Source organism: Monocercomonoides exilis (genome assembly GCF_001643675.1).
Source record: "Monocercomonoides exilis strain PA203 chromosome Unknown scaffold49-690789, whole genome shotgun sequence".
In the NCBI taxonomy this organism is placed as follows: domain Eukaryota; phylum Preaxostyla; order Oxymonadida; family Polymastigidae; genus Monocercomonoides; species Monocercomonoides exilis.
The window spans coordinates 443,696-456,436 of record NW_027150594.1 but is presented as its reverse complement, the minus strand read 5'-3'; the positions used below and the strand labels follow the sequence as shown (position 1 = coordinate 456,436).

Sequence of the window (12,741 nt, the reverse complement as noted above, 5' to 3'; positions counted from 1 at the left end):
GGATGTGAAAAACTTAAGCACCATATTTTTTTTTATTTATTGAAGATTATTTTCTGTTTTGATTTTCATCATGATTTTTGGATGAGCGCTTCATATGTATGATTGATAATATGTCTGCTGTATTTTAATAATTATATTCTTTAGTTTTCTTGCGAAATTTGTGGCTTTCCTTTTAACTGTTCGGAACACAAAATTGCTTCAATAAAATGCGGCCATTTGTTCGGAGAAAGTTGCTTAATGAAAATGGTTTGAAAAATATTACAAATATAAAGTTTATGCGTCTGAAATAAAACGTATTTTCTTTCAAACAAAAAGAAAATAAAGCTGTGTCCGAAATGCAACAAGCCTTTCAAGCAATCAGAAATTTTTCACTTGTATTTGCAGACATCTGATGACGAACAAAAAGCTCCAAAAGCTAATCCATTTCTTGTTACACAACTTCAAATGGTATGCATTTCATTTTGTCTTTTTTCACTTCAAGATCATTTTATTTGTTTATTAAAATGTAACATTGATATCTAAAATTCATTTTTTCTAGAAATCAGATGAAATCAAGAGTCTTGAGCAAGAACTAGAAGAGCTTAACAAGTTAATATCAACAACAACAAAAGAGATCATCGAACTTAAAGAGCAGTTGCAATCTGACGTCACACAATCAGATCCTTCTTTATCAACTCCTATTCAAACTCCTCCTCACGGTCATGCAATGAATGATTCAAGCAAAATGATTAGTGATTTCCCAATACCCCCTCAAATGCTTCCTTCTGATGAAATCTCTTCATCATCAATTTGTTTCCCTTTACAAAAACACACAGCATCTCATCTCTCTTCAAATTCACTTGATTTCCGCCAAGGTTTTTCAACGCCAGAAAGATTTTTACGATGTAAAGAAATTCTTAAAAAAAAGCAGGCCATATCACTGACATAATTATTAACAAGCTATAAATCAGATTTCTATAGAAAACATCAGAGAAGAGAGAAATGAAAAAAAAAAAGAAATAAAAATGTGGAAAAGTTTTATAAGTTATACATAAAACGCAAAAAGAAAATATATAAACACAAAAAAAGATGAGTGCGCACAAATGTAAATATTCTTAAATATATCAAAAAATATATGTAACAAGTTAGATAAAAAGAAACGCACAAATCAAATGGGTCACGTGGATAACAATAAAAATATCAATTACAAAAATAGGAATATTAAATAAAAAATTCTCAAATACAAATATAATTTTTTTTTTATCTATTTTTTATAAGATAACTACAAACGCATGTTTCTCATCACACTTTATATATCTCTCTCTTTCTCTATTAATATTTATATCCGTTTCTATTCCTTCAAACTATATAATAATGTAACTTCATTTGCATTCAACCACCCCACAAACACGCAATACACAACCACATCAGCATATCACCACATCAGCACGTCAACACATTGGCATATCCCTCACCACTGCATCAGGCACTCGTTGTCATCCAGGAGCATCGCCTTCATTCCCTTGTAGTCACACGCCCTCGCCAGGCTGACCATCTTCGACCACAGAGGATGGTTGTCCAGCTCGTCATAGAAACGTATGAAGTTCAGAAACTTTCCTTGCCACTCTGGAACCATCAACCGGAAGAACTGGGTGTTGGCACCAGGAACCATCGTCACCCAGAATATCTTCACTAGCTCTTCCAAATCGTCCGCGGGGGAATACGGCAGCAGCAGCTGGTCAAGCGCTGCCGAGATCTGCTGCATGCGGGTGGACAAGTAATGAATGGTTCCCCCCGAAATAGCTGGCTCATTTGCTGGCACCGATCTTCCGAAGTCAATCATGAACACCTCCTCCTTCGCCGTCCCTTCCTCCAGCAGCACCAGATGGTCTGGCCGCACATTGCGGTGCACTCTGTTCTGTGAGTGCATCACTTCGAGCATCGAGATCATGTCATACATGTGCTTCCCCATGTGCATAGAAGTCCATGGCCACGACTTGCCCACAGGCGCACACACAAGAATCCGGTTCAGCTCTTCCCAGCAGACAAACGAATTGGCATGGGGCACACCCGCATCCATCATCGTCTGCAGCACCTGGATCTCATTCATCAGCTCCTCTGTCTTCTCGTCCATGTACACTTTGAAGGAGCAAGGGATGCGACGCTCTGCTATTTCAGTCCCGCTGCTACTGCTGCTGCTTTTATCATCGCTGTTCCTTTCTTTGTCCTTCTCTTTCGTCATTTCATCCAATCTTGCTTGTGCTTCAGTCTTCTGCTCTCCGTCTTTCTTCTGCTGATCTTTCTTCTGCACCTCTCCAACGAGACAGTAGCTCTCCTTGCCGTATCCAACAATGTCCACAAACGTAAATCTCAAGCCAGCCACCTCACAGCGCGGAATATACCCGAAGAAAGAAGGCGGCTGGTTGAGAATCCAGGAGAAGTTGGCAAAGCACGTCTCATCGCTGAACGGCCGCTGCGTGTTGTAGACAATGCTGACGTTGCCGAAGTGGCGGTAGGCCATAATCACCTGATAATAAAATGGGGTCATTGCAATGGAGACCACGTAATCTCGCCAGGGCTGCAGGGCGAGGAGGCGAGCAGCGTGGATGAAGGACTGGGCAGACTGCTCTGTCTTCAGGCGGTGCCGGCGGGCGACGTACCATTCGGAGAGGTCATCGAATGTGGATGGCTGAGACTGGTGGATGGAGTGGGAGAGGGAGATGCATTTGCGGGTGGTTCCGATGGGAGGGAGAGGGAACGACTGGGAAGATGGGCGGGAGTTACAATTATTGGAGGTGGGGGAAGAAGAAGAAGTGGAAGAAGGGGAGGAGGAGGAAGAGGCAGATGGGAATACAGCAGAAGAGAAGGAAGAAGGAGAAGAAGGAGAAGATGAAGAGGATGAAGTTGAAGATGAAGGCACAATGGTTGGTCTCCAAGTGGATGATGGGATGCGAATGGGGAGCTCAACCACAGGCGACAGAGGAGACAGGTCGAAGTCAAAAACAGTCCGAATCTCCTTCTTCGGCTTCTTCCTTTTGAGTGGCCAGACAACATCATCGTCTGCAGCCACTGCATTGCTTCTGTGATATTCCTTCACATCATCCTTGTTTTCACCCTCATTCTCCTTCTCATTTTCATTAACGTTCTTATTCTTCTTCTTCCTCTCTCTCCTCTTCTTCTTCGTCTTCGTCCAATAGAGATCAATAAGTGTCACATAGTCCCTCAACCCGAATCTGGATGAGCCACAAGGCTCCATCGTTGCAATGAGGGTGGGCGTGTAACTGCCAACTGTTATGTCCATCTCATCTGGATGGTACAGATACATGTGGCCGAATGGCTGGGACTTGATTGAGAGAGGACGGTTCTCTTCAATGTACTGCTGGACAAGCTTGGATTTCTCGTAGTCGGATTGAGAAGAGAAAGAAGAGGAAGAGGAAGAGGAAGAGGAAGAGGAAGAGGAAGAAGAAGAGAAGGAGGAAGAAGAATAAGAAGAGGGAGAAGAAGAAGAAGAAGAAGAGGGAGAAGAAGAAGATGATGATGATAAAATATTATGTACTGAGCCAATAGAAATTGGGATATTTTGAGTTATCATTGGTTCTTTTGATTGAATTTCTGGTTGTTTATTTGTGTTCTCTCGCGCATATGGAGGAAACAGTGAAGATTTTAGTGAAGTCTTTTCAGAAGAAGAAGAAGAAGAAGAAGAAGAAGAAACCTTATTTGTGCTGGTGCTTAATACAGTTGAATATGCAGGCGGTGGAGTAGATTGAGATGAATGTGATATTTTGTTTGAAGAAGGAGAAAGAGAAGAGGAAGAGGAAGTAGAAGAAGAAGAAGAAGAAACCTCAGAAAAGACGGAAGGTGCAGAAGTATTTGCTTGTTTCTGATTGCTTGAAGCAGCACTTGAAGAAGCTGTTTGATTATTTTGATGAACATTTTGTGTATTTTGCGGTGATTTGATCTGTGTCTTTGCATTCATAGCATTTCCTGTGCTTTTAGCTTCATTTACCTTATGCTCATCTTCATCAGAAGATTCTGAACAAGAAGAACAAGAATCCGATGATGATGAAGAAGAAGAAAGTGAAGAAGAAGAAGAAGAAGAACTGTCGCTATCAGAGACAGAAGTTAGTAAATCGATGTCTGTTCCATAGGGCTTATCCTTTGTGAATGGAACTGTTCTCTGCTGGAAGAAGTCGATCTCTTCAGCCGACTTGTTTGCGAAGGAAGAAGGCAGAAGATCCAGAGGAAGAGGAGGAACATCAGAAGAAGAAGAAGAAGAGGAGGAGGAAGAGGAAGAAGATGAGGAAGGAGAAAGAGAAAAGGCAGAAGAAGAAGGAGAAGGCGAAAGAGTAAGACGATCTGGTGTCTTTAGAGAGTGTCTGTGAGGAACAGGGGAAGAAGAGGAGGAAGAGATGGAAGTGAAAGCAGATGAGTCAGAGGCATTTATTGACAGTGAAGAAGAAGAAGAAGAAGATGATGATAATGAAGAAGGATTTTCAGAAGAAGAAGAAGAGAGGGAGGAAGAAGAAGAATTATTAACATTTTCAGTTGAAATATCCGAAGTAGAATCAAATGAAGAAGCTGTTGGTATTCCACCAGCAGAATAGAAAGTGGTGAAAGGAGAAGCTGGTTGTTTTTCTTTGCTCTCCAACGTCTCCAAAGCGAAGAGGGGAATATACGATGGAGTGAATGTGATATTGTTGGGCTTGGTATTAGAAGAAGAAGAAGAAGAGGAGGAGGAAATGAGTTGGTTATTTGTGGAGTCTGAAGGCTCTTGTGAGAGCACTTGTGGGATTGAGGAATCGATGGAAGATGAAGAAAGAGAAGAAGAAAGATTGCTGTTTTGTGTTTGGTTTGCGGAAGAAGAAGAAGAAGAAGTCGAAGAAGGCGAATGAGAAGATGCATTAGCTGAATCAGTGATATTGCTATGGCTGCTGCTGCTTTTGCTGCTGTTGCCTTCATTTTTGTTGTCTTTGTTCTTGTTTGACAGAAAGCGAGAGAAGAAGCTGGAGATTGGAGAAAGAGGAGAAGCGCCTTTAGACGATGAAGGCTTCCAATGCTTAGAGGATGCTGATGATATTCCACAAAACGGAGATATTTGAGAAGTCGATGATTTGACTGATTTATCATTATCGTTATCATTATCATTATTAGAAGCAGAAGGATTAATAACAGTACTATCTTTGATTTCATTCACTTTTGGTTTTGCAACTTGCAATGAAGAATTATCATCTGTACTGACATTCCCTTCTTTCTCTTTCTCTTTCTCTTTCTCTTTCTCTTTCTCTTTCTCTTTCTCTTTCTCCTTTTCCTCCTTCTGCTTCTTCTGCTCCTGCATCATCTTAATCGCCTCAGGTGTTGCCAGCTGGAAGTTGATGTATTTTGGGTTCCCTTTGTACAGCTCCCCAGACTTCGATATCAAAAACGCATTTATTTTGCGCCTTCTCCTTCTTTTCAGCTTCGGAGTCTTCGTTTTCTTATCTTCATCTTCTCCTTCATCTTCACTTTTATTTTGTGTTTGCTCTTTTTTTTGCTCCTTTTGGATTCCATTTCTTTGATCTCCCTTTTGTGTATTAGCACCAGCAGCAGCAGCAGCTGATTTAACTGCCTCTTCTTTTGGCTTAGCCAATGGGCCCAGCTGAAGTGGAGCATTCTTCTCCTGCTGATCAGCAGCATCTGTGGTATTTCCAGTGTGATGTGGAGAATTCTCTTTGTTTTCCTTTTTCTGATGTTTGTGCTTATGTTCGTGTTTGTGCTGATGTTTGGGTTTAGGTTGGGGCTGGAGCTGAGATTGAGATTGAGGTTGAGGTTGAGTCTTTGTATCAGTTTGAGACTTTGTTTGATTCTGAGACTGGTTCTGGCTCTGACTCTGATGATGAGAATGAGAACGAGCTTGATTCATGCCATGTTGCTGGTGTTGCTGCTGTTTGTTTCCATCTGTTTTGTTCTTATTCGCCATCTCATTATACTTCTTCACATCAACAAGCGGTGGAAGCGAAGGCGCAAACGTCAGCTGTGCTTTGATTGGATCAGAAAGCGCGTCTATCTCCTGCTGATTGATGCCATAGATGATCAGCTTGTGATACGCTGCCTCTCTAAACCGCTTAGGTGTCGGGCCATATGGATATCTGTCTAATTCTTCATTGTGCAGTGCTTTTTCTTCTTCGATTTTGCGTATTTCTGCTGCTGCATCAGCTGCTGCCTCTTCCATCTCCTGCTGCCTCTCCAGCTCATCCTGCTGCTTGCGGTACTCTTCCAGCCAGCGCTGCCGGATGTCACTTTCAGATTCTTTCTCTTCCTCAAGTTGCTTGTCACTATCTTTGTCTTTGTCTTCTTTATCTTCTTTGTTTTCTTTACTATCACTTCCATCTTTACTCTCCTTGTTTTCCTCCTTCTGTTTATCCTCTTCTTTCTCCTTCTCCTCTTTTTCCTTCTCCTCCTTCTCCTTCTCTTCCTTCTCTTTCTCTTCTTTCTCCTTCTCCTCCTTCGCCTTCTTCTCTCTATTCTCCTCCTGCATCTTCTGCTGCACTGCCAAGTACTCCGCTGCCTCCTTCGGCGTCAGCGTCGCAAGCGCCCTCCTCTGCTCCAGTGGAAGTGTCGTCGTCATCCTCACCAGCCTACCATTCAGCTCATAAACATCGTCATTCCTCTTCTGCTTCCCTTTGAACGTGTCCTTCCAGTCAATATAGTGCTCCCACGCCTCATGGTAATACGTCAGCGAATACGGAGTGGGCCTTAAAGGAGGCGAATCTACAGTCAGAGGAGGAGATGGTGTATGTGGGGGAGCATTAGCATCATCATCATCATCATCATCAGAGTTAATTACATCATTTGACAGGACATTTTCTGAATTGACAGAATTGACCGAGTTAGCAGCACGTGACAAAGTTAAACCAGGTGTGGTGTTTGTGTGAGGGGTGAAAAGAGAGGACTCAGATGTCTGTGAGCACAGAGAGGCAGGTGTGGTGCAGGTGGATGGGCTGAATGGAGTGTGTCGTGGTGTGAGGGCAGATGAAGACTGGGCAGAAGATGGCATTGAGGGGGATTTGGGTGTCTGTGTGCGCGCCAGCTGTGGCTGTGACAGAGTTCGTGAGGGAGGAGAGAAGAACTGCTGCTGCTGCTGCTGTTGTTGTTGTTGAGCTTGTGACTGTTGTGATTGTTGTTGTGTCTTGTTGATTGATCCTTCATCAGATGTCGTGTGTGTCTGCTTCTGAGGTGTTTGAGGTGATTGAGGTGTTTGTGATGTTTGGCTTAACTGTTGAGACTGTTGTTGTTCTGAAGCCTGACCAATTGGATGGGAGACAGAAAGAGGAGAGTTGTATCTTTGTGAAGGAGAGCGCATCTGCACTGGATGCGATGCAATGGGTTTCATTACACTCGAACGCTGGAGATTCGGTGTGAGCACAGCAGAACTGTTAGCGTTAGATGAATTAGAAGAAGAAGAAGAAGAAGTTGATGATGAAATTGAACGATGATTCATAAATGAAGCAGAAGTCGCAGAAGAAGCAGATGTTATAGATGATGTAGTCGACAATGAAGAAGCAGACTTCTGTGAGGCAGGAGACAAAGGCAGTGGCGGTGTCTGTGTTTCCTTGTTCTCTTCGCTCGGCTCCTCTTTCATCTGAATCTTCCTCAGCTCTTCGTACTTCTTCCTCCTTTTCTCGAGCCTTGCTGCTTTCAGCTGCCTCTCTTTCTCTTCCTTCATCTTCCTCTCTCTTTCAATCTTCAGCCTATTTAGTTCTCTTTGTCTGTGGAACAAGAAGACAAGCCCTCTGTTGTTGTATGTGCGCTCCACGTCGATGTTCACAGGGCATTTTTCAGGTAGTGTTGGATCAAAGTACTTCAGATATTGAGAGAGAGAGGCACGATAGGGGGAGCTGGGCTTGAAGAGAGAGAAATCTTCGGGTGGGGAAGAGTTGGTGGGTGGTTGGTTATTTGAAGAAGAAGAAGAAGAAGAAGAAGTTTCTACTGTTGTTGCTTCAACTGATGCTTTATTGGCTGTGTCTGTTCCTTCTTTATTGTCTGCTTTTCCTTGCGATTCATTTGCTTCTCTTTCCATTTCATTGAGTGCAGTATTTATTTTATCGTCTGTCTTTTTGTTTTTTGGTTGCATTTCTCTTTCTTCTTTCTCTTCTTCCTTCTGTTCGTTCTTTTGGTGTTTAAATGTTTCATCGTTGTTTTCAGCTTTTTCAGTAATTTTATTCGTTTCGCTCTTTTCTTTCTCTTCATCAACAGCTTTAACTTCCTCTTTTTCCTTTCCTTCTTTTTCCTCTTCCTCTTCCTTTTTCTTTTCTTTTTCCTTCCCTTCCTCCTCCTCCTCTCCCTCTTCTTTCTTCTTCTTCTCATCCTCTTCCTTCCCTTTCTCACTCTTCCCTCCTTCTTCCTCATCCAGCAGCTCCTGATCAAACCCAAACTGGTCCTTCGACTCCAACCGCATCCCGTCCCCTCCGTCTGGATCAACACTCCCCACCAGCCTCGTCGTATGCACCAGATTGTCATCACTTTCTGACTCCTCCGAGTCAAATTCAAACTCCATCTCGATTCGCGACAGCGCTTCCTTGTTGTATTCATCTTCATCCTCCTGAGTCATAAACCGGTTGTCATATGAGCTGGTCTCGTTTCTTTTACCTTTTTGTCCTTCAATTGCTGCTTTCTTCCTTTCTTCCTCTGCATCCACCTCTGCCTCAATCGCTGCCTCATCCACTTCCTCCCCGTTCTCTTCCTTCTTCTGCTTCAAATACGCAATTCTCCTCATCCGATTCCTCTGCTTCTTCTCCATCGCTGACTGTGCTTCTCTTTCCTCCTCCTCTTTCTTTGCCTTCTCTGCCTCCATCCTCGTCAGCCGCCTCCTCCTCGCCAGGCTGTTCTTCTCTTCTGCCTCTAACATCTCATGCTCTTTCTCTATCGATTCCCTCTCTCCTTCCTCTTCTCCATACGGCTTCTCCATCTCCGGCACCAAGAAAGGAATCAACTCTTTGATCATCCCGTTGAATCTGATCACATTTTCCTCCATGCAGCTGAACAATGACGTGTTCTTCGGCTTCTTCACAGGCGTCCACCCACTGATAAGTGAAATAAACAGCATCAGTGCAGAAATAGCATATTCCTCTTCTTCTGCCGATGCTCCTTCGTGTCTTTCTGCCTCACACGCACTCTCGCTCTCGTCATCCAGTCCAAGCTCTGCTGGATTCATCCCCTTTGCAATCGCCCTTTCCCTCATCCTCCTTCTCCTTCTTCTCTCTTTGTCCATCTTTTTCCTCCGCCTCACAGCAGGGTCAGATGTGGTGGTTGTGCTTTCCTTATCTGCTGGCGTGTCTGCAAAGATTTCGCTCGTAGATGTCGATGAAGACGTGGATTCTGTGTCTATCAAAGAAAGAAAAGAGGAAGTGGACGAATCAGAACCTGTTTTGGCTGCTTTCTGTGAATGCTCTGTGGTTTTGTGGTTGCCTTCGGTTGATTCAGATGTAGTGCTGGAAGTTTCTTCATCTTTCTCTTTCTCTTTCTCTTTCTTTTCATCGTCATCATCTTCTTCTTCCTCTTCCTCTTCATCTGGATCGATCTCCCCTCTTTCAATCATCTTCTGCCTCAGCGCCTGCCTCGCTGCCTTCTCTTGCTCTTTCTTCTTCCTCTTCTCTTCTCTAATCAATTCCTTCACTTTCTCTATTCTCTTCCTCTTCCTCTCTGCTTTCTTCCTCATCTTGTTCAGCTTCTTCAGCCTCACCGCATTCTCTATCCTTTCAATCTCCCTCCTCTTCATATCCAGCCTGTCCTTCTCCTTCAGCTTCCTCTTGTACTCCATTTCCCCCTGCGCGCAGTCCAGCAGCTTCAGAAACAGAAACGACTGAGGGTGATGGTGCCCGCCAAACATGAAGTGGCCGTGTTTCTTGCTCAGTCTGTCTGCGCGTGAGGGAGGCAGATCCAAATTGCGTGTGTCCCAGAAGGAATGGAAGTAGGTCTCGAAGCCAGGTGGATAGAATGGGACAGGGGTGGAGAGATATGGTGGGGGTGGGTTGAGGATGAGCGGATTGGGGGCGGGAGAGGAGGAGGGCTTGGAAGAAGAAGAAGAAGAAGAAGCAGATGATGAAGATGATGATGAAGCATCTGCTGATGCTTTCGCAATTGTTGATGTTTCATCACTTTTATCAGCAGTATTTGCCAGTTGAGCATCTGGCTTCATCTTCTGCATGAGTGCTGCGAGTGATGGAGGCACTTCAACAGAGGCTGTCCCAAGCTTTGCTTGTTCTGACTGAGATGAGTCTTTGGATGAAGAAGAAGTAGAAGCAGAGGCCGATGATGATGAGGAGGAGGAAGAGGAAGAGGAGGATGACGATGATGATGAAGCTGACTCAGAACGAGTTGATTGTGAAGAGTTCTGTGCTTCATTGATAGCTGTTATTGGCTCGTTTGTTCCTTCTTTTGTCTCTTTCCCACTTGCTGTCTCTGTATCCACAACCATGTCTCCCTCTCCCTCTCCTTCTCCTTCTCCTTCTCCTTCTGGTGCCATAGCCTCATTCCCTTCAATTTCATTCCCTTCCATTTCCTCTCTCTTCTCATCAATCTGGTTGCTAGTCGCATTCTTCAGTGGTGACGGTGTTGGCATCTGTGTCTGTGTCTGTGTATTTGTTTGTGTTGTTTGTGTTTGAGCTTGTTGTTGTTGCTGCTGCTGCTGTTGAGTCTGAGTCTGAGGCTGTGGCTGCGGCTTAATCTTTTCACGGAGTCTGCTTATTCGTGAAGGCGTAGAGTTTCTTAAGGTGAATGTAGGCTTGTCTACATTGTCAGGTGCTACTGTCAGTGAACGTGCTGCTATCACAAGAGAATCCTCACGTGTTGACAAAGGATACGTCTTCTTCTGCTTTTTGTGCCTTTTTTGCCTTTCTTGACTTTTTTGACTTTTTTGGTCTGTGTGTTGATCGGGTTGTGCTGTTTCTTCTTCGTCTGTGGTGTCTTCGTCAGAGTCATCAAATAGAGACTCAAGATACAACTCTTGCGCATTCACTGATCTGGTCTTTGAATTTTCATTTTCATTTTCATTTTCATTTTGTTTTTCATTTTGATCTTTAATTTTATCTTTCTCTTTCTCTTTATTGTTCTGATTTTCATTTTTATTAGTTGTGTTATTTGTGTTGGAAGGAGAAGATTTCGCTTTATTTGCTTTGTTTCCTTTCTTTCCTTTACGTCCTTTGCCTCCTTTCTTTGCATTTTTTCCTTTTCCTTTTTCTTCCACAACCTTTTCTTCTTCCTCTTTTTCTTCGTCTTTTTCTTTTTCTTTTTCTTTTTCTTTTTCTTTTTCTTCCTCTTTCTCTTTCTCTTTCTCTTTCTCTTTCTCTTTCTCTTTCTCTTTCTCTTTCTCTTTTTCCTTCTCTTCATCAGAGTCGGAATCACTTTCAATGTCAAAGCCCTTCCATTCCCCCTTTTCCATGTTTCTTTCGTCTTCCTCTGTCAACGCAAGCATCCTTCTCTTCTTATCAGGGAAATCAAAATCCATCACGATCGTAATCCTCTCGGCTGCGAATGCATTCTCCACACCCGTAATCTTCGCCAGCAGCTTCTTCGCCCTCTCTTTCAGCGACTCCGACATCTTCATTCGCGACAGTCGGTTGAATAGAGACAGCACTGGCGCCTCGACTTCTGTTGTCAGCCACTCTGAATTGCACTCGCTGAGAAGAAGCTCTGCACACTCAGTGATCGCTTTGCGTCCGCAGTGGCGCGTTTTGCTGTTGTGCTCCAACAACGCCTCGATAAGAAGCATTACAGTCGAACTTTTTGAGGGATCTTTTTTCTGGGGGTTGAAAATGTTTGTATTAAATATGAAATTGTTAGCAAACAATTGAATAGATAAACATAAAGAAGGGGGGAAAAATCAGAAGAAATGGAATTAATGATTGTAATGTGATTGTGCAACGGTGCATAAACTAATATCAAACAATATATTGCAGGAGAAGTCTAAAATACATCAGCGAAAATTTTGAGCAGCTTCTCTGAGTTTCTGAATGAATTGTTAATTGCATCTTTGTATCCTCCTGACTTTGAAGAAATGCTTTCGATTTATTCATCGAATCTGGAAATGGATACGATTTAATTCCTCCTTCTAATATGCGAGATATTTCATATGAAGATTCCCTAAGAACAATATCCCGAATAAATGGCCAAAAGAATGTCTATTTTTTATAACAATATTTAGAACAAATGAATACGAAAATGGAAAAAGATCTAAACCGTGAAGTTTGAATGATCTTCATCAAAGAAGCCAATAATTGTTTCAATTATATTTTCATCCACAAATTCTCCCAATTTTTCTGAAATCATAATCTCATCCAGTTTTTCCTTCACTAAACATAAGTCTGTGTCATAAATTGAAACTTGGCCAATGCAATTCTTTAAGGCAGAAATGCATTTGGATGGTTCATCAATAGCTGTAAAACAAAAGTGGATAAAAACAATTATGCATAATTATTTTACAAATGGAAAAGATAAATAAAGCAAACGTGAATTGAAGAAGGTCATAAAGCACTTGTTTTCTGATCTGGAGTTTTGTTCCAAAGAATTATGAATGATCTCATTTTGAGGCAAAAAGCTTGTTTCATCCGTTTCCATAATGATATTTTATTTGCAAAATGCAGAGAAAAAGATCAAAAACGCAATATGTAAAAAGAAATTGCCCAGTAAGAGAAAAATTAACGTAAAAATAATTCAGAGATAATAAATGGTTAATGATCAAAGGATGAATTCTTTTTTTCAACGAAAAAATGATATTGCCCAAATTAT

General features: G+C 42.5%; 2 protein-coding genes across 2 annotated transcripts; one reads left to right on the top strand and one right to left on the bottom strand.

The window, feature by feature from the left end:
• The first annotated feature begins 22 nt into the window (after window positions 1–22).
• On the top strand, window positions 23–1,005 carry MONOS_3699 (putative E3 ubiquitin-protein ligase RFWD3). The gene is made up of 4 exons (XM_067873715.1): window positions 23–96; window positions 145–246; window positions 316–447; window positions 539–1,005. Exons 1-4 carry the CDS (start codon window positions 82–84, stop codon window positions 926–928), a joined length of 639 nt encoding a protein of 212 aa, XP_067721132.1. The 5' UTR covers window positions 23–81; the 3' UTR covers window positions 929–1,005.
• Window positions 917–12,674, bottom strand: MONOS_3700fu3701fu3702 (uncharacterized protein). Its single transcript, XM_067873718.1, has 4 exons — window positions 12,462–12,674; window positions 12,193–12,389; window positions 11,901–12,134; window positions 917–11,755 (listed from the first exon to the last, which is right to left on the bottom strand). Exons 1-4 carry the CDS (start codon window positions 12,568–12,570, stop codon window positions 1,451–1,453), a joined length of 10,845 nt encoding a protein of 3,614 aa, XP_067721131.1. The 5' UTR covers window positions 12,571–12,674; the 3' UTR covers window positions 917–1,450.
• Window positions 12,675–12,741: the final 67 nt, after the last annotated feature.

Excerpts from the sequence above, each read along its gene's own strand:
- MONOS_3699 (XM_067873715.1), top strand. Across the intron at positions 247-315 it reads AAAGTTGCTTAATGAAAATG|AAAATAAAGCTGTGTCCGAA; the intron begins GTTTGAAAAATA and ends TCAAACAAAAAG. Across the intron at positions 448-538 it reads TTGTTACACAACTTCAAATG|AAATCAGATGAAATCAAGAG; the intron begins GTATGCATTTCA and ends CATTTTTTCTAG.
- MONOS_3700fu3701fu3702 (XM_067873718.1), bottom strand. The coding sequence starts at position 12,570 with ATGGAAACGGATGAAACAAGCTTTTTGCCTCAAAATGAGATCATTCAT. Across the intron at positions 12,135-12,192 it reads AAGATCATTCAAACTTCACG|ACATTCTTTTGGCCATTTAT; the intron begins GTTTAGATCTTT and ends TATAAAAAATAG. Across the intron at positions 11,756-11,900 it reads GACTTCTCCTGCAATATATT|AAAAAAGATCCCTCAAAAAG; the intron begins GTTTGATATTAG and ends TTCAACCCCCAG.